This window comes from Erinaceus europaeus, chromosome 4 (genome assembly GCF_950295315.1).
Source record: "Erinaceus europaeus chromosome 4, mEriEur2.1, whole genome shotgun sequence".
NCBI classification, from domain to species: Eukaryota; Metazoa; Chordata; class Mammalia; order Eulipotyphla; family Erinaceidae; genus Erinaceus; species Erinaceus europaeus.
This window is the reverse complement of record NC_080165.1, coordinates 139,720,668-139,741,633: the sequence shown is the minus strand read 5'-3', so window position 1 is coordinate 139,741,633 and position 20,966 is coordinate 139,720,668. Positions and strand designations below refer to the sequence as shown.

Sequence of the window (20,966 nt, the reverse complement as noted above, 5' to 3'; positions counted from 1 at the left end):
TGATTTTTTTTTTTCATGCTTTAATCACAAAAGTTATTTACCAAACTATCCTGGATACAAAGGGCAAACAAGCTGCCAGGAAAAAAAATCCCAAGTATATTTTGAGAACACGTGCTTAGAAAAGAAAAACAAAATTACACTGGTATCCTCTAATAGTCCATGAATGGTGCTTTTGAGGAGGTCTTTCTTCTTTGATTCACCTGGTTTTCCAAAACATAATGATGTTTGGATTTATCCCCAACAATATTACTTTGCTTAGTAAGAAAGACACATAGAGAGTTACAACAAAGTATATGTGTGTGTGTGTATTTTTAAAGAAGCGTGCTATTTCTTCATTTGCTATGTAAGAAAAGAGCTAAAAACACACACATATATATATATATAAAGATGGGAACTGAAGTTAAACCAGAGACCACTGAACTGCTCAGCCTTGCAAAAAGCAAGTTTGATGTAAACTATTGCATTTAAAAGAAGAGGAAACTATTATACTCCTCTGTATCTCCCTTGATATTCAAAATCAATGTTTTTTTTTTTTTCCTCCAGTATTATTGCTGGGGCTTGTTGCCTGCACTACAAATCCACCGCTCCGGGAGGCCATTTTCCCCATTTTTGTTGTCCTTGTTACTGTTATTGCTGCTGTTGTTGTTGGATAGGACAGAGAAATCGAGAAAGGAGGGGAAGACAGAGAGGGGTAGAGAAAGATGGACACCTGCAGACCTGCTTCACCACCTGTGAAGCGACCCCCCTGCAGGTGGGAGCTGGGAACTCGGACCAGGATACTTGCGCTGGTTCAGGTGCTGGGCGCCATGTGTGCTTAACTTGCTGTGCTACCGCCGGACCCCCCAAAATCAATGTTATATTTTGTAGCAAAGAGCTGGGCCCCATGGAACATGTGGTATTTCACAAGGATGTGGAGAAGGAGGAGTCAGGGTCACAGTTATAGCCTTTTTTAAAAACATTATTTTATATTTATTTATTTATTTTCCCTTTTGTTGCCCTTGTTGTTTTTTTTATTGTTGTCGTAATTATTGTTATTGATGTCGTTGTTGTTAGATAGGACAGAGAGAAATGGAGAGAGGAGAGGAAGACAGAGAAGACACCTGCAGACCTGCTTCACCGATTGTGAAGCAACTCCCCTGCAAGTGGGGAGCTGGGGGCTCCAACCACGATCCTTACACCTTGTGCTTTGCACCGCTTGCGCTTAACCTGCTGCGCTACTGCCCAACTCCCTATAGCCTTGTTTTAAAAATGCTGTCACTAGAAGCACATCATTTGTACTTGCTGATGGGCATTCTCCAGTGATACAGAGACTAGGGAACAAACAGCCAGGAGGCAGTGTGACTGCTCTTCCTCAAACGACCCTTACAGACAGACCCCAGAGAGGACCAGGCCAACCTTTATTCATGTACTCAGTGACGATGTAGATGGGCTCCTCCGACACCACAGCGTACAGCTGGACTAGCTTGTCGTGCTTCAGCTTCTTCATGATCTGTGCTTCCTCGAGGAATGATTCCGGAGACATCGTGCCAGGCTTAAGAGTCTTTATGGCTACTTTTGTGTTTCCATTCCAGGTACCTGCGGACATCCCACAATATTGAAGTCAAACCAAAGATACTCTTGATAGAAAGAAAAAAAAAAGGGGGGCTTCAAATCAGTAACTCCTTTTATAAGGTTAGACTTTTACGTTTCAATTAAATAAGATAGTTTTTGTTCCACAAAAACTGTACAGACTCTGTCAAGTATTTTTAACAGGAAATATATTTACATGTAGCTTCTTTTAGCTTTTTTTTTTTTTTAAATTTTATAGGACAGAGAAATAGAGACAGAAGGAGATGGAAAGAGAGGAGGGAGGGAGGGGAAGAGGGAGAGAGAGAGGGAAACAGAGATAGAGATATATATATAGAGAGAGACCTGCAGTACTGTTTTCACCACCTGTGAAGTTTTCCTCTTGCAGGTGGGGACTAGGGGCTTGAACCCAGGACCTTGTGCATGATAACACATGTGGTCTGGGAGGCAGTGCAGTGGATAAGGCATCGGACTCTCAAGCATGGTAGCACATGCCCTTAACCAACTGTGCCACTGCCCGACCCCCTTCTAGTTTTTTTCTTGTTTTGATACAGGCCATCTTCCTAATAGTCATTGAGCCATTTGATGACCCAAAGCTCTGGGTCCTTCTTTGTAAGGATTCAAATGAAGGGGTCAGGCAGGCCTGGCCAGCGCAGAGTTCCACCATAGAAGTACAAATGAGCACAGAAGACATTAAACCAAGTTGCCCTCTATGGCAGCACATCAAGGGTTTTTGTAGATCACCTCTAAATTTTGCCTGTCTGGAATGGCTTAGTTACTTGACTGAGTCCTTGGATACTCCAGGTAAGCAGGCAGATGAGCAATGGCAAGAAGTTCATAGTTCCCTTAGCAATACTTCATCAACGTATGGGTTAATAATAGTCACAACAAGAACAACGAGTTGATTGGCTAGACTGGAACTGTTAAACAGTGGCTTAGAAATAACGGGCTTTTAAAGATTTAACATGCTGAAAAAACCCAGTAGGTTCATAACAGGCCTAGTTTATTTATGTTCATGGTCAGTTACCTCACCTGTAACATATAGAAATGGGAACTGGATTATCTTTTGAGATTTTTTTCAGTCCTCAAGTTAAAGGGGAAAAATAAATAAATCTAGGCTCTATGTGTATTATTCCATGATTAACTGGATGACTCTGAATTAAATCTACTTATAAGTGAAATAGAAAAATCTGCTGTTAGATGATATCATTTTCTATTTGGAAAAGATTTGTTTAAGGTTAATTTTAAGATTTGATATCACTGATTTTAGAATAAATTCTGTAAATTGAAGCAACTCTTGTAACTGTTATAAACACAGTTCATATAATTACAACATGTAGTTGAATTACAGAAAAATTAGTAGCTTAAGAAAAGAGTTTATTTAAATTTTAGAAAGTACTTGACCAATAAACATAAAACTTGTAAGACATCTTCGCTATTTGGCTGTTGTTTGGATCCTTAAATCTGAAACAATTTTCTTCTCTACTAACAACCTAGTTACCTATGTTGATACCCATGCTGATCTTCCAAAACAAGATCTTAAGTTTCCCATCTTAAGTTTCCCTCTGACCCCACCTCCAGAGCACTGCTGAACCTGGGAACTTTGATGCCTCGGGCATTAAAGTGTTTTGCATAACTACTGTGCTCTCTATCCAGCTTGTTTAATGATTTAAAGTTGATGATTACAAAGTTTGAAAGTTTTTTTGGTTTTTTTTTTGTATAAGGTCTAATACTTCCTAAAGGTGTGAATGACTCAATCAAAATGCTCAGGATCTCTAACTTCACTTATAAGCTGGGTAAGTGAGGGAAACGAAGGCTTCATGCACATGGTTTACAAGTCCAGAGGGAGTCAGACAGTGGTGTGGACTCTGAAAAACAAGGCTGTATTATATTCCACTATATTATAATAGCAGAACCCTTCACATCTAAATGTGTAGGCATGCCTCAGTCAGGGAGACACCACGGACTTTCATGATGGAGAGACCAGATGCTCCATTTCTGCAATACCATAAACCTGAGGTGAGTTTCAAAAAGCAAAAGAAAAGAGGCTGAAGACACAGCTCACCTGAGAAGGTGCCTGCTACACTACGCCCCAGTCCCTGTCACACTAGGGGAAGTGTTGGTGCTGTGGTGACTTTCGCTTTTTCATTTTATTGCCACCAGGGTTATTACTGGGGCTTGGTGCCTTCACACAAACCCACCACTCCTGGCAGCCTATTTTTTTTTCTTTCTTTCATTTTTTCCCACTTTCTATTTTTATTTGGCAGGACAGAGAGAAATTGAGGAGGGTAGATAGAGAGGGAGAGAGAAAGACACCTGTAGCCCCTCTTGAGAAATATTCCCAGTGCAGGCGAGGAGTGAGGCTTGAACCGGGGTCCTTGAGCATGGTGATGTGTACATTTTACTGGGTGCACCACTACCTGCTCCCCCCTCTTTCCTTTGTTTTCCTTTCTATCTGAAAAAGCCAGCTTGGAGATTTGAAACCCCAAAGCAATAACAATGGGTATGTATCTATCCCTTTCCACATTTAGATCCATGCTGTACCATTCTGTGCTGAGTGGTCTATCTCCACTACTGCAAATCACACATGAACCCTGAAACAACACATAGCAGAGGTATCTACCTATCTATCTATCTATCTATCTATCTATCTATCTATCTATCTATCTAATCTATCATCTATCTGTATTGTTTTTAATGTAATCTAAGAAAGGAAGACTCCATAAGGAACAACAAAGTCTTACTAATAGATTATCTTTTGAGTGGGGACTAAACGCATGGATTCCCTATAAATAGAGTTTCAAGTTAACATAAAAGTTACGTATAGAAGCAGTGGGAAGCCCAGTGCAGTCAGCTTTATCAGTAATAACCAATTTAAGAGAACCATGTGTATTTACTTACTACTAACTATGTACAGTCTCACATAATCCTCAAAAACAGTTCTACAAGGTGGACAGTATCTTATGTTTACAGATGAGGAAACTGACACTTAAAGAAATTTAAATAAAAGTCCATGTTCCATGGTTAAGCAGTTAGTAAAGATTCAAACTCAGGCCTATGGGATTGATAATAATAATAATATAATTCCACATCCTTCCTGTAGCCCGTGTGTTGTATCTTACCTTCCCACACCTTAGAAGGAGGGCACACCAGATTTCCATCATATTGGTTTTCTGTCATGTGCTTGCCTTAATCAACCACATGATACGGGACAGAAGAATCTATATAGTAATATATATTACACCGCCATATTCTGAAAAAATCTGGATGGTTCTGTGCCCATCTTGCTCCCCAGCCTAAGTGTCTTCATCCCAACAGCTGTGTATGCTTTTGTTTTTTTTTTGTTCAGAACCGCTCTTTTAATTGGCTTTGAGACGCAGCCAAACAGAATGTGCCCTTCTGCCTTACCAAGCCACACTTCAGCGAAACACCCCTGACCCAGCTTCTTCTCCAGAAACAATGAATCACGCGTGACTTCCCAAGCATCTTTAGACAGTCCAGAAGTCTGCGGAGTGCGACTTGATGCAATCACAGTTAAGTTAAAACATAAACCATCAGCTTTCTCTACAGGAAAGGGAATTAATAAAGAAAACAGAGTCCTTATAATCATGCATGCACTAGCAAAGATGGAAGGTGACTTGCCCGCTGGGGTGACACTTAGTTCATTTGGTAAGTGTGTACAGCTGGAAATGAAGGGCAAGGTCTCTGACACAGGTTAGGACATTCCCGGTGCCATCTGCTAGCTAGTGAACCAGGGCTTAATGAACAATATCATTCGAACCATTTGCCAATCTTGACTACTTGCTATCACTTTTTTTTTTTTTTTTTAAATTCCAGAAATCTGAAGTCAAAATCATCCATCGTCTTTGGAGTCTTATTTGCTGTCAAAGTCTTTATTTTTCACCTTCCATCTTTGACATTTGGGATTGTCCCAAATGAGAGAACTAACAATAGAATAATGGAGTCTCAGCATACCCATCCATACTTCCCCAAACTGCCCATTTCCCAGTCTCTTGATCAACTGCAGGGATTCGCGAGGGATTTCCCAGACATCTTTGGTTTTGACAGACAAGTCGGTAAGCCTTGGCATCCCTTTGTGACAGGGAACTACGAGACGGCAGCAGAGACCTGCAGCTCTCTCTGATGAATCGGGGACAGCAGCAGCAGAGGGAGAGAAAAAAGCACAACGCGTGAACCAGCGACACTTATAAGTACACAAGGCCAGCCAGCAGACAGTGGTAATCAAAACAGTGCTCCACCAGCAGGGAACTACACACATCCTGGAAGATTAGACACTACACTGAACATGGCCACCAGAAGTACAACAGGGGATCTTTTAAAGCTGGAATGCTTTGCACTGTCAGATAGGATATACTTTACATATACATACTGACATAAAACTTTGCTCACTAAAAAAAAAAAAAAAAAATTTTAGCCCAATATGCTAATAGCATGTGTTCTAATAGCCCCAATCACCTCCACTCATTTCAGAAGGTGTATCTATAGGGTTTAGAGAACCGTGACTATCCCCCCATACACCTCTCATCAGGGGTTTGGGAACTCTCTTTGGAATTAACATATTTAAAATTGTAACTTCAGTGCAGCACAAACTAGAAAGGCTGATGCTTATATCTGGCTGAGGATGGTGGTGAGATCACATATCTCTGGTAATTTTTATTTTTATTTTTTGCTATTTTAGTTGACTCTGTTCTACCAGGTCCTTTTGCTTGTTTGATAGTTCCCATTTAGAAAAAAAAAAAAAAAACTTCACAACAGTCTCCAATGTATAAGCATCTAGTTTGAAAGAAGAGTAGTAACTAAAAATATGTGTCCAAATTCAAGCATATGAAAGACTATATTTTATATTTAAAACAAAAGAAAAAAAAAGTAGTTGTCACTTATAGATTAGACTTGAGTCTATCCTTTCAGGCATGATTTCTAATTTGTCACTTGTAGGTTATCCGGAATCTTTCTTCCCCCCCCTTCTCATCTCTTCTGTTCTCTCTCTCTCTGAATATTTCTTTTAGAATCTAGTAGTATTAAAGGGAAATTGCTTAGATGTCAAGCTAAACTATAGTCAAGTGAGAAAAAGTATCGAAAAACAAGGAACAGGAGAAGTAACAAGAGCTTCAGAGAGCTGGGCTGTGGTAGATATTGCTCCAGCCCACCACACCCCACAACCCCTGGAGGCCTCAGGCTGGGGAAAGCAAGTGCAGTGTTATTGCCTGTTCCTCAGAAACCAGTTGCAAGTTAACTTTTTTCTTCTTTTATTTATTTATTTATTTATTTATTTATGATAGGATAAGAGCCTGAGATGTTTATGCAGGAAAGTATTTATGTGTCAATATTTCAAAGGCATTTTATTATGTGAGAGAGAAAGAGGGAGGGAGGAAAAAAAAATAAAACACCAAATCTATTTCAAGATGGGTTTTTTTTGGAGATTAAAAATGTCTATCGCTCTTCATGTCCTTTTTCTCCTTCCAGCTTTATGATGTTATTAAGGTGCCCTTTCCAGCACAATATTTTCAAATGATCTGAACCCTGGGGACCCTGCTGATGCTTGGTTGTAATGAATTCTATTTCAGCATTTGAAAAATTCGTACAGCATGCAGGCACTTAAGCTCAGGGAGACCTTCTACTCCATTTCTCCCCCAAATTTCATCAGAATCCACATAAACCAAAGTTATAAAATGCCCTAATCAATTACTAGTGTCAGAGTTGTTAATATCTTCACTTATTTATTAGTGCCCAGAATCAATAGCTTGGTGCTTCTCATTGCCATTTGCAAGGCGTGTGGGGGTCGGGGTGTGTGTTAAAATATCACACACATGGTTTAAACGAACATGCACAGAGGAGTAGCTGAGCTTCAGTCAGATACTATTTGTGGATTTTTGTCATTGTCTTGAAGGACATCATAGACACAAAAAACTACTTGTCTAGTGGGATACAGAGTTCTAATTCTGCATGTACACATGTGTACATGCATTAGGTGCTTTCTAATCCAGGAATAGAGGCAATCATCTTTTTGTTGTTGTTTTTCTTTAAAATTTTTTTATTCCCTTTTGTTGCCCTTGTCTTATTGTTGTAGTTATTATTGTTGTTATTGATGTCGTTATTGTTGGATAGGACAGAAATGGAGAAAAGGAGGGGAAGACAGAGAGGGGAAGAGGAAGAGAGACACTTGCAGACCTGCTTCACTGCCTGTGAAGCGACTCCCCTGCAGGTGGGGAGCCGGGGATCGAACCGGGATCCTTATGCTGGTCCTTGCGCTTTGCACCACCTACGCTTAATCTGCTGCACTACTGCCTGACTCTGGGGAGGCAACCATTTTAACAGTGGCATAAAAAAAAAAATTGCTCAACAATTTGGCTTTGTATGTTAACTTTCTTTCAGTCACCAGGTTCCAGATGTCATCAGGATGCCGGCCAGGCTTCCTTGGACTGAAGACCCCACCAATGTGTCCTGGAGGTCTGCTTCCCTGAAGACCCATCCTACTAGGGAAAGAGAGAGGCAGACTGGGAGTATGGACCGACCAGTCAACGCCCATGTTCAGCGGGGAAGCAATTACAGAAGCCAGACCTTCTACCTTCTGCAACCCTCAATGACCCTGGGTCCATGCTCCCAGAGGGATGGAGAATGGGAAAGCTATCAGGGGAGGGGGTGGGATATGGAGATTGGGTGGTGGGAACTGTGTGGAGTTGTACCCCTCCTACCCTATGGTTTTGTTAATTTATCCTTTCTTAAATAAAATAATAATAATAATAAAAAAAAGAATGCTTAATATAGATGGACCAGATCAGTTTGGATTCTGTTGAGACAATCCTGTAATAAGCAGAATAATGCTCAGATATTTACTGGCAGTAAATCAGCACATGATATGATACTAACTTAAAAGTTATTAAGTGTGGTCCGGGAGGTGACACAGTGGTAAAAATTTGGACTCTGAAGCATGAGGCCCTGAGTTTGATCCCTGGCAGCACATGTGCTAGAGTTCTTTCTCCTCCTTTCTCATAAATAAATAAAATATTTTAAAGAAAAAATAAAAGCCCTCATGTTTTTCAATAGAATGCACATATTGCATATGTAAACGCCTGTGTGTTAGCTGTCCGTTTCTAGGAACAGCAAACTGACTGTGGCATTTGGGTTGTTAGACAGAAACTGGTCTCTGCTGTAAAGGTTGCGTTAGTACAATAGCTATCCTAGAGCTAGAGGGTGAGGCTGTCTCGTAAATTTAAGTCTAGCTGGGAGACAGAAGTCCTGGAGAGGAAGTAGAAAATGACAAGCGGAACCCAAAGTACATATGGCAGGGGGCACAGCAGGTAAAGACAGCTTGCAAGTCTTTCAGGGTGAAGATGGGAAAACAGATCTCTTTTTCCAATTTCATCTCTTGCTTTCTACTTGGGGAAAGAGGCTATGGAATCTGCTGACAAACACAGAGCTAAGAATAGGTGTGGAGAAAAAACAGTCGTAGAATTTACTAGGTCAGGTCCTACTCACCTTGAGGGACTGGAAAAAAATATATATAATTTTTTTTTTGACTAGTGGCTGCATATTATTTGTTGTATGACTCCCCTATGCCTATTCTGTGCCCACCCACCTTCTCCAGGGCCCAGGCAGCTAGGAGCTGGATAGAATTGAGCTTACCTGAGTAATGTTGTACAAGCTGCTGAAGAGTTTCAAATTGGGCCCGGGTGGTGATGTAGTATCCACCATTGTCAAGTTTACGAATTTTGTAATGTTTGACATGATCTCCTTTCATATCATCCCAATCACGGATAGAAAGTGAATAGGCACCTGGCAAACACATAAAGCATTAGCAGTTCCAATCATGTCAAGTACCAATTTGTGAGGTTTTTTTTTTTAGGCCTCATGCCTTTTCTGTGCTGATTAATAATTATCAAGGACACACACACACACACACACACTTTTAGTAAGTCATGCAGGAAGAAGACACCTTTTTCCTACAAATATCAGAAGATATTCACAATAAAGTGACTTTGCCTCTGAGAATAGCAGCTTCCTGGAATTTTTTTTCTGGAAATATTCTTTTCTGTACACTTGTGTGACACTGGTCCTCGTGGACACGATGAAGGGAGACACCTGTAACTGAGATCCCGTCCCTAGCCTCCCATATCCAGACAGCAACACGGAGGACAGGACAGAATATACTAGAGCAGTCTTAAGACTCCCTGTATGTGAGCTTCCTATTTCTGCTTCATAACACCTCCATTACAGTAGATAACTGGTGTCTGGGCAGATCCAGCTAGAATACCATTGCTTCCCTTTTTTGTCCTTGGTGTGGACCTGCTTGTGGACTTGAATGAATTATAAAATAATGAAAAGGGCAACAGTTGGAGGGAGACAGGTCCTCAGTTATGAAAAAAAAAAACCCTCAAAAGAAATGCAAAACCCCATATATGCCTGGTGCCTGAGAAACTAAGAATTTCAGAAAATCATAATTCTAAAGGACTTCGGAAAAAATTCTTTTTTTTTTTTTTTTTTGTCTCCCTAGAGGAGTGATGTTGCCCAAGCCCCCATTTCGGGAGGAAGGTCTTGCTTTTTTGAGCCTCTGTAGTTCTTTTTGGAACTGTCTGTAGTTCTAGAGCCTGGAGGGAAAACTGAAAGATAGGACTTCACTCACCAGGCAGGGCTCGTATATAGCATTACAAACCCTTGTACTTTCCAGATAAGCCTTCCATCCCCTCCGCCTAATCCACAGATTGGAATGACAAGCCACTGTCTTCAACTCGTTATCTTACCTTTGGTAGTTTCACTCTCACGGATAAGAAAGGTACCTCTTGGGTTTCCAAAGGACAAAAGCTGTCGCTCAGCATCTTTCCGGCCAAGTTTGCCAAAGTACCACCTTTATGTGAGATGGAGGAAAGGAGACATTTTATAACAATCATGTACAAAAATGAAACCACATAGGCTTCTTAGCTCATGAAGCCTCCACACCTCTAGTTTCACCCTCCTTCAACTGTTCCCATGCCCAGCTCTCCCCCACCCCCCAGCCCGGACTCAGATCTCTTTCAATCTATTCCTGATTCAGTCCCCCTAATCCATCTCTTTCACTTAAAAAAAAAAATCAGATCCAAATTGTGAGTTATTTTCCTTCCCTTCAGAAATGATGGGGACTGGTATGTGTTCAAGCTGCCACCTGCATGAACAGAAAGAGAAATCCAAGAACTTGTCTTAAAATGACAATTTTTTTTCCACACTCAACTATAAGGCCCTTGATTTCTGAGCATAATTATAACCCCTGGGAAATAACAAAGCACAGTCCCAGTGCATATAAAGATCATTAATCAAGCATTTAAAAAAGGAAAAAAAAAAACAAAAAACCCAAAACAAGGCACTCAAAATGGATGAAGAACAAAGGTATTTTCTACGTACAGGAAAACTGTCAAGACTTCCCCTTATCTGAGATGACTGCTGCTGTTTGTATTTACCCTTTTTTAAAAAAAAATTATATCTATTTTCCCTTTTGTTCCCCCTCCCTTTAATTGTTGTAGTTATTATTGCTGTTGTTGTCATCGTTGTTGGATAGGACAGAGAGAAATGGAGAGAGGAGGGGAAGACAGAGAGGGGGAGAGAAAGACAGACACCTGCAGACCTGCTTTACCGCTTGTGTAGCGACTCCCCTCCAGGTGGGGAGCCGGGGGCTCGAACCAGGATCCTTAAACCGGTCCTTGTGCTTAACGCCACACCCACTTAACCTGTTGTGCTACCGCCCAACTCCCGGGTATTTTCCCCTTTTTTGTCCAGCAGGTGTGAGAACCTGGATGGGGGAAAAGGCACCAGCCCAGTGTCAGGGCTGTGATTTGCCACATGTGCTCCGGGCACAGCTGCAGATGCACAACAAGTCTGGTCTTAAAAATGACCTGGTATTGTAGACATTTTCAGTTTCAGAGTGCTGATGACAGTCTTGGGCTACTTTAGAGATATGATATCAAGTTCCCCCCATGACCTGCATGGTCTATTCCTGTATCTTCCCTCTGCACTCCAACCCTGACCTGACCACTGCCAGGCAATCGATCAATGGTTTCCACACTAGGAGCTCAAGGAGCAGCAGGTGCTCCAAGAACCCACAAAAGCTTGAAATCTGCAGGCAAGAACATTTTTTTCTTTTAAAGAAAATTAGGCTGTAGAAAAAAAATCCAGCTTCTTAAGAGAAATTTCAATTCATTTTACTTGAACATAGCTATTATGTGTTCACTGTCAATTTCCTTTGTGAATGAAAGAGCTTCACTGGAGAGAAGAAAGGGTGGACTGTATGTTAGCTCTTTACTGACTTTTAAAGGCACTAGCCTGTGCAGCAAATCTAACCTAGAACTAGATGGTATAATGAGAATTATCTCAATTATTTGTAAAAAAAACAACTTCTTGGAATTGTATCAGTAACTCAATTAAAATGCGGTGTAACATTAACAGTGGTAAAAAAGAGAACTGTTAGAACAATGGACTGTACCAAACAATAGTATTTTAAGATAATTACAATTAATTGGATGTATAAAACTTATAGGTGGGAGTTGGGCAGTAGCTCAGCGGGTTACATGCACATGGCACAAAGCGCAAGGACCAGCGTAAGGATCTTGGTTCAAGCCCCCGGCTCCCCACCTGCAGGGGAGTCACTTGACAAATGGTGAAGCAGGTCTGCAGGTGTCTATCTTTCTCTCCCCCTCTTGGTCTTCCCCTCCTCTCTCCATTTCTTTCTGTCCTATCCAACAACAATGATATCAATAATAACTACAATAATGAAACAACAAGGGCAACAAAAAGGGAACAAATAAATAAATATTTTAAAAAATCTTATAAATATATTCAATATGCTGTCTCCCCTCCCTTAAAATATTTACCGTTATCAATATATACAGTATATACTATGGAGGCAGTCAGTTAAATGAAAAGTAATTCTATGTTATGGTGGTAAACTTAGTTCTGAAAGAATATAGATATTTGTTAATGTGCTCCAAGATACAAATTCCTTTATTCACTGATGACAAAACGCACTTACAAGGAAAAAAAAAAAAGGAGCTCAGAACCACTGTTTGAGAGTGGGAAAGAAAACCAATTTTCTTAGGGAATATATAAGGGAATTAAAGACATGACCCAACTGGGGATTTGGCTAGAACATGCAATCTAATTTATTTATTTATTTAGGGTTTAGACAAATCCTAGGCAGAATGACCTATCAGAACCAAAGTCTGGGCTTGGTCAACACCGTTACTTTCCGGCTGACTTCTAAACAAGATGGCCTCCACAGTGTAGGAGTGGCAGGTCCCTGAGGTATAAGGGAGGAGACCTAGTTCTGGCATTTGGGAGGTGATGGCTTTTTTTTCTCCTTGATTCATAATCAGGGGTTGCATAGAAGCCACTCTTGACAGTGGCCTAGGAGGAGAAACAGTGAGCTGGCTGTCTGTTTTAGAACGCCGTCAGCTTACTGAGCACCTTCCAAAACCACTACCAGTAAAATCCTTGGATCAACTACCTGGTAGTCACTATCCACTGTCAGTTAACTGAGACCCCCATTACAAAGACAAAGACCATCTGAAATATCATCAGAAGATTCCCCAAGTTGTGGGACCCACCAGGAGTAATTTCTACCTTTCTACCTGGGCTATCGAGGGCAAGTTTTTTTTAGTGCTCCGTGAAATATCTCTGAAGGAATCAAGGAGAAATAGCTTTTATTCCTTTCTAAAGATTTCCTCCCCTTCTCTCCCTGCCTTCCTTTAGCACCACATTCTTTTAAGATTATTATAATTATTTTTTAAAAATATTATTATTACTATTATCTACTTTAAGCAGGACTAGAATCTTGGGCTGACAAACACATATGCAGTAGCTAGAACTTCATCTCAGTATTAATTTCTATCTACAGCAAGTAACACTGGATTTTTCCTTGAAGGTGCTGACATAAAGTCTCCTTTTAAAATAAAATGTTCTTAAAAGTCAGTAGGCTTAACGAACACTAGTAAGGTAAGAAGAGTGCAATTTGTTACCGAGATAAAGCACAACCCTGGAAAACACAGCATCACCGCATTCTCTCAGCCCTTAATGGCTCTAGCAAATTTCTTTCCCCTCTTGCACAGTGCTAATGACATGATATCGTGACAACTGAATTTTAAAAGACAGTTGTTCAAGTAGAAACAACAAAACAAGACATACTCTTCTGCCTGGATGGAGTCAACTGGAGCCACATAGTTGCTGGGAATGTAACCCGCATCTCCAGTTGTCAGGGAGCGGGCCTCCCACCAGTCTCCTTCCCTGTGGAAGAAAGAGAAGGAAATTAACATATTGACCTTTTCAAGGCTCTGGACTTACATGCTCAATGATGGAAGACAAGGTGACTATTTCCTCCTTATTCTGCCACTTGATTCCCCCCAAACGCCAGCATTGTACCATGAGGAGGACTTAACAGCTTCTTGGCTCTTGGAGGTAGCAGCAAGAGTAAAGCCATGCCTTTTTTTTTTTTTTTTTTTTTTTTTTTGTAAAAATCACTTTTTGGCTGGGCTCTGTGTCAAGGTGGTCCACAGACAGGAAAGAACATGTGTTGGCTTTTGGCTCTGGTCAAGGGCTTCCCAGACTGATAAAATTAGGCAGAGAATAAGCGGGCCTCCATATTAAACACAGACCTTACTCTTGATTCCCATTCTCTGAAGACTGGCTCTCTGAGAGAGGTAACTGACTAATAACTGAGGTAATCACTAAGAGGGACAGGGCGGCGGTGCACCCAGCTGAGGGCATATGCGATAATACACAAGGACCAGCGTACAAGTCCCCGGTCCCCACCTGCAGGAGGGAATCTTCAAAGGTAGTGGGATAGTACCACTGGTGTCTTTCTCTCTCTCTGTCTCTCCTTTCTTTCTCAATTTCTTCCGCTACTCAATAAATAAATAAAATCTAAGAAGAATTTAAAAATTGATACTTAAAAAAAAAGGACTTAATAATAAAAAGGTAAGTGGTGAGAAATCTCTATGTGTTGCACTATTGAAGAAGTATTTGCTAGCACAAGGAACACAGGCTAGCCCATAAAAAATGAGTTGCTGGCAAAGGCTTTAAAAATAAATTAGTTTTTGCACCCTAAAAAGAATTTTTGTCCATACTCCCAGAAGGATAAAGAATAGGGAAGTTTCCAATAGAGGGGATGGGACACAGAACTCTGGTGGTAGGAACTGTGTGGGACTTGTACCCCTGTTATCTTACAATCTTGTTAGTATTAAATCACTAATAAAAAATTAGTTTCTCCAGTCTTTCTCCCCCCCTTTCTTTCTTACCTTATTAAATACTTTTAAAGAGAAGGATCAATCAGAAGTGGAAAGTAATTGCTTTTATACCCAGGAAGTTCTTTTTTAATTACCCTAAACCTATTTCAGGCCCAGTTTTTGTTAATTTATTTAGCCATCACTGGTGCTTAACTCATCCACGTCAAAGCAGGTGTCTTCAGGTGAACTATCTTGCTGGCCCATGTGCCTAGATTTTTACTGAGATAATTTACAAGTATCCAAGAATATATGTACATCTGAATACTTGTGAACCCGCCACGTCCATTAAGAGCTAGGTCACTACGTAGAGGGTGGACTCTACTCTGGGCGGTTCCCTCTTGAACACCTCTACCTTCTGGGTTCAAACCCAGAAATAAACAACATGAACATCTGAATGGTTTGCACTGGTTTCTTTCTTGTGTCCTCCGAAAGAAACATATGCAGTTGAAGGTATGTCATTTAAGAACATATGCAGAAGCTTACATGTTCCTTAAACAGTGCTTATAATTTAGGAGAGATGATCTTCACTTTAGTATGGTGACAGCTTTACTGTTCCGAAATTCCACTAGATGGAGACATTTCATCATAAAAAAATAATACTCATGGCTGTATTTCAAAGCGTCCTTTCTGGCCCCCCTCCTTGCACAGAGAGAGAGAGAGAGAGAGAGAGAGATGGAGAGAGAGAAAGAGGAGAGATGGGAAATGTGCCAAGAAGGTGAGGAAAAAATTAAGTGCTTACAGCAGAGGCTTCTTCTTCTTTTTTTAATATTTATTTATTTATTCCCTTTTGTTGCCCTTGTTTTTTTTTTTATTGCTGTAGTTATTATTGCTATTGATGTCATCATTGTTGGATAGGACAGAGAGAAATGGAGAGAGAAGGGGAAGACAGAGAGGGAGAGAGACAGATAGACACCTGCAGACCTGCTTCACCGCCTGTGAAGTGACTCCCCTGCAGGTGGGGAGCCGGGGCTCGAACCAGCATCCTTAGGCCGGTCCTTGTGCTTTGCGCCTTGTGCGCTTAACCTGCTGCGCTACAGCCCGACTCCCTCTTTTCTTCTTCTTTTTTTTTAATGCAAGATAACCTTTATCAAGTTAGTTCTAATTGACTTGAATTAAGAAGAAAATAAGACCTCATGCCAATTTTGGGATATAGAAAAATGTCATATGAAGTAGGAAGCCAACACATTTTTTCTTCCCCCTTGTAGCAGGCTGGGACAAGTCCAGTCATATTTAGGTAATCTGGTGTTAATCTAGTCATTCCCATTTTAAACCCAGTGTGAACTACCTCTTCTTGTCTTGGTGCCTGAATAGTTCAGCGCAGATTAGACTCCAGACACCAGCTCATTCTCAAGTCATGTATCAGAAATTCATAACTTCCTCTTAAACGACCCCACTAATTTCACAACAGTTTTCAGCTACTCCTAAGAAAGAGAGAATCTTTTTCTTTTTCCTGGCCATCTAGGGTCACTTTCTTCATGGAAGGTGATGGGATGTGACAAGGACTAATGCCCTGGGTGGCAAATTTCACATGTTCACAGCTCAGAAAGGCTGGTACGGGCTTAAAAAAATTTTTTTTAAAGCCCTGTTGAGAAAAATGAATGAATAATCCTTTTAAAACATTAGAGGTCCACTCACCTTGATTTAGGAAAACAGCATCTCTATTGAATTATCTTTTATTTTTTCATTTGAATCAGTGTGACTAATGAGAATGGCGAAAGCTGTATTTCTTCATATTGCTCTTCTATTAAAGATTTATGAGTACCTATTTTAGAAAGAGCTAGAGCTAGAGGAATGGAGGCCTTAGCACTACCTAAACTCTGGTGTAGGGGACCTTGTACATGCAAATCCTTTACTGGACCCACATTCACCTATAAGTAGCTAGAGGGGCTGGCAGATGGTCGTCTGGTAGACCTAGCACCTTGCCATGTGGTGAGCTCCTGGTGTCAAGTCTCAACACCAGATGAGATCACCAGGGCACCTGAGAAACGCCATGTGTGGTGTAGCAGTGCTGCAACATCTGTCCTCTCTCTTTCTTAGACAAAAGTGCAAAACAATCGCTCTAGGGCTGTCACTCAGATGTGTTATCACACTTGCGGAAGGCCCTGGGTTTATTCTCCAAAGCTATAAGAGAAAAAAAAAATTAAAAAAAAAAAAGGAAAAAGAAAATAAAAAAGAAAAAAGAAAAAGAAAGACTCTGGGGCTCTGGGGCCAGATGGTGGCAATCTGGTTGAGTGCAAGTTACAGTGCTCAAAAACTCAGGTTCAAGCCACTGGTCCCCACCTGCAGGGGGGAAAGCTTCAGGAGTGGTGAAGCAGGGCTGCAGCTGTCTCTCTGCCTCTCTCCTCTCTACCTTCCCCTTCCTCTCAATTTCTGGCTATGTCTATCCACTAAATAAAGATAACTTTTTTTTTTTAAGGAAAGACTTTGTAGTTATCACCCGTTTTAGATTCAGTTCAAATATTTCATTAATTCACAGTTGGTGGGAATTTCTTTTACTGTGGACATATTGTCATTATTATATTGCTCTGACTCTAATATTTGTTAACTTTGACTCTATAATAATTTTTATTTTATTTTGCCTCCAGGGTTATTGCTGGGGCTTGGTGCCTGCACTACGAATCCATTGCTCCTGGAGGCTATTTTTTCCCTTTTGTTACCCTTGTTGTTTATCGCTGTTGTTGTTATTACTATCGTCATTGCTGTCCTTGTTGTTGGATAGAATAGAGAGAAATGGAGAGAGGAGGGGAAGACAGAGAGGGGGAGAGAAACATAGACACCTGCAGACCTGCTTCACCTCTTGCGAAGCGACCCCACTACAGGTGGGGAGCTGGGGGCTCAAACTGGAATCCCAAGCCGGGATCCTTATGCAGCCGGTCCTTGAGGTTGGCACCATGCACTTAACCCGCTGTGCTACCGCCCGGCCCCCTCTATAGCAGTTTTTAAGGTTTTCTTAAAAAAAAAAAAAAAAGCTGAGAGAAGACACTGATCCATTGTAGGTGAGAGTGGGGATGGAACCCTAGACTTCTCAAATTCAAAGCATGTGTTCTACCCACTTCACTACCTCTCCAATTGCTATTTTTCTTTTCAGTGTTTATAGCAGCTCTTCTCTGTTCGTATAATTTCAAGGCTTGTGAAATGAGCCTGTTCCCAACCCCCAGAGGCTCAGTTTGTGGTTTTGAGAGCAGGAGCCCTGGTGGAGTCAGGAAAAGGCTTTACAAACAGAAGTCAGTCTTGATCAACAGGCTGGGCAGGGAGCATTTTCACTACAAACACTACATTTTTGATTTGGTCACTGACCATGCTACTTTTAGAAAGCATGCTGTACCAACTTTATCAACGGTCTGAATGAAAACCAAAATTTCTTCTCATTGGAATGAAAAGGATTTTAAAAAGGGGATCTCAGGCAGTGAGAACTGTATCCCTGCGAGTAAAAACATTGCAATGTAAAGATTCGCTTTTTGCCTAGGAGGTCAATCACTAACCACATAATCTGAAAATTGGAAACAAAATGGATGCTGAGCTTAAATGCTTTGCCAAATGGGCTGGAATCTCACAGGGGCCGAAGAGACCACACTGAGCTCTTACGACAGGCCAATGAGCCTGTGGGGCTGCAGTGCCCCAGGCTCTGGTCACATGCACTCACACATCTCACACCAGCTGAAATACAAAAGCCAGCCCTGTGGCCTGGGGCTTCAGCCTCCAGACAGGGAAAGGAGTGGGAGAACACACACTAGGAGGTGTGGCAGCTGCCCTAGGGAGAAAGGGGCCTCACTCCCCCCCCCCCCCTTCAGCACTGAGAGCCAGGGGCTGGGAGAGCTTGGGGGAGGAGGAAGCAGCAGCAGGCCAGCTGGTTCTGCATGATTGCTTTGTTTTCCCTCCAAGGTTTTCCCTTCCCTGTTATTACCCTTGAATTCAGGATATTGTATTTGTCACAGAAAAAAAAAACACCAAACTTATTTTCTCCCCCCTCAACCTTGAAAGAGGGCATTTAAATGGCGTGTAGGATGAGGAATTCCACTGGTAAGCAGGAAAATCATTAAAGAGGAAAAGAAAGAAAGAAATAAGACTTGGCAATATTATCTTCTAAGAGAACAGGGTCAGAAAGTCAAAGCCCTGTCTGTAAATACCAAAGGCCATGCTTGCAAATCACAAAACATATACCAGAGATAGGTTGGCTCTGGTAGGTTTATAAACAAATAAACAAACAAAAAGGCCTCAAGTCCAACTTTGGCGGCCAGAACTGGCTTCCTAAGGGCCTTACAACCCAACTTGTGGATCCACTCACAGCATAGAGAAAGCACACAGAACAGCCTTGGACAGTGCTGCCTACTCTTCCCTTTAGAATTCCTAACTAACCTTGGTATTGGGGGAAGCACATGATTGACACAGAAGAAGCCTTCAAAACAGCAGCTGTGCACTGTCTTGGGACAGCTCCTGTGACCCTAGGAGGAGGGCTCAAAGGGGCCAGGTAGTCTGGATTTGCAACCTGACTGCTGGACAAGTGCAGTTTGTGAAAATTCTGTAAAATGTCCACTTCTTAAAACACCATGGTAAAGTATGGCTAACATAAAAATTCACATTTTAATCATGCTTAAGTGTACAGTTAAGCAGCATAAAGCTTGGTCACACTGGTGTGCGACCACCTACACAAACACACACACACACACACACACTCTCTCTCTCTCTCTCTCTCTCTCAATATGTGCCCTTTGCAGTTGAAGAAAAAAATCCTCCCACATCCTGTTCATGATAACACCTTGAAAAAACCTTGTGGCTACAGAGTTAGTGTCTTCTTATATCTAAAAGAATTATTAAGTCTTTTCTGTTGAAAGGTGGCTTATGCTCTGAGTTGGGTCCTGAGAATTAGAGGCATCCCAGGGCAGAGGTGGGCTTTCCAAAGGGACAATTTCCAGGGTCTGAGGGAGTTCCCTGTTACAGTAAGCATATCTATTTCTCTATCTTCTCTCTCTCTCTCTCTCTGGTATGAGCTGGGCTTCACTGCACCGAGGATAGCTGAATAGTCAGGCTTCAAGTTCTTGTGCCATCATGAAATCCAGTTTGTTTGGGGAGAACATAGAAGCTAGACTCTGCAAGCAGGAAGGCTAACTTCTTCCAGGTGGGCCCTCAACCTCCACCTGGCATTCCCCAATTAGTGAGGTGGTGAGGACTCAAAAGGAAACAGGAGGTGGCCTGTTTTTTTTGTTGTTGTTGTTACTGATGTTGTTGTTGTTGGATAGGGCAGAGAGAAATGGAGAGAGGAGGGGAAGACAGAGAGAGCAAGAAAAAGACAGACACCTGCAGACCTGCTTTACTGCCTGTGAAGCGACTCCCCTGCAGGTGGGGAGCCGGGGTTCGAACCGGGATCCTTATGCCGGTCCTTGTGCTTAGCGCCACGTGCGCTTAACCTACTGCGCCACCGCCCGACCCCCAGGAGGTAGACTGTTTTTGCTGAAGTGAGACACTGACATTTTCTTTGGAGCCTCAGTTTTTCCTGAAGGGCTCTCATCTCTGCACACTGCCTTAATCTAATAGAGGTGACTTTCTTTTCTTAGTCAGAAGGGTTATGTCTGGAGCTTGGTGCCTGCATGGTAGTCCCGTGGTCCTCTCTCCCCCTTTTCTCTTTTCCTTTTCTTTTTTGTTTTGTGATAGAGACAGAGAAACAGAGAGGGAAAGAGGGTGAGGAAGGGAGAAAGAAGAACACTCGCAGCACTGGTCCACCAATCCTGAAGCTTCCTCTCTACAGCTGGGGGGCAGGGCCTTGAATGCCAGCTCCTTGAGCATGGTAATACACAGGCTCTACCAGGTACACTGCTGCCGGGCCCTTCAAGTCAACATTTTAAAATGACACGTAGTCTGACCCGTCTTAACTCTTCCTAATGAGGTTACTGTGTATAGGAGTTGAAAAGCAAGTGGTCTTCACTCTTTGACATCTCTCCACTTCCCATTTAACTGTTGATACTGGTCATATTTAGGACACATTTATTGTAGTCATTCAGGAGGGAGTGAGATCACTTCTCTCACCATCTCACAAAGATTTCAGTTCCCCACAGATTTTCATTATGGAGCAGGCAATGCCTCCACAGGGCTCATCAAACAGAATGTTTAACAGTTTTGAAAACAGAAGGAGTCTGGTCCTGG

General features: G+C 41.7%; 1 protein-coding gene across 5 annotated transcripts in view; it reads right to left on the bottom strand.

The window, feature by feature from the left end:
• Window positions 1-20,966, bottom strand: part of FYN (FYN proto-oncogene, Src family tyrosine kinase) — a 265,390-nt gene that overhangs the window by 49,912 nt on the left and 194,512 nt on the right. For 3 of the 5 annotated variants that reach the window (XM_060190608.1, XM_060190609.1, XM_007528134.3), the window contains 5 exons: window positions 13,732-13,830; window positions 10,326-10,429; window positions 9,211-9,360; window positions 5,542-5,706; window positions 1,396-1,575 (listed from right to left, as the gene is read on the bottom strand). In XM_060190608.1, coding sequence (XP_060046591.1) covers window positions 1,396-1,575; window positions 5,542-5,706; window positions 9,211-9,360; window positions 10,326-10,429; window positions 13,732-13,830 — 698 coding nt within the window. Of the gene's footprint in view, window positions 1-1,395; window positions 1,576-4,974; window positions 5,131-5,541; window positions 5,707-9,210; window positions 9,361-10,325; window positions 10,430-13,731; window positions 13,831-20,966 lie in introns of all 5 variants that reach the window. The other 2 variants (XM_007528135.3, XM_060190610.1) reach the window with 2 other exon arrangements.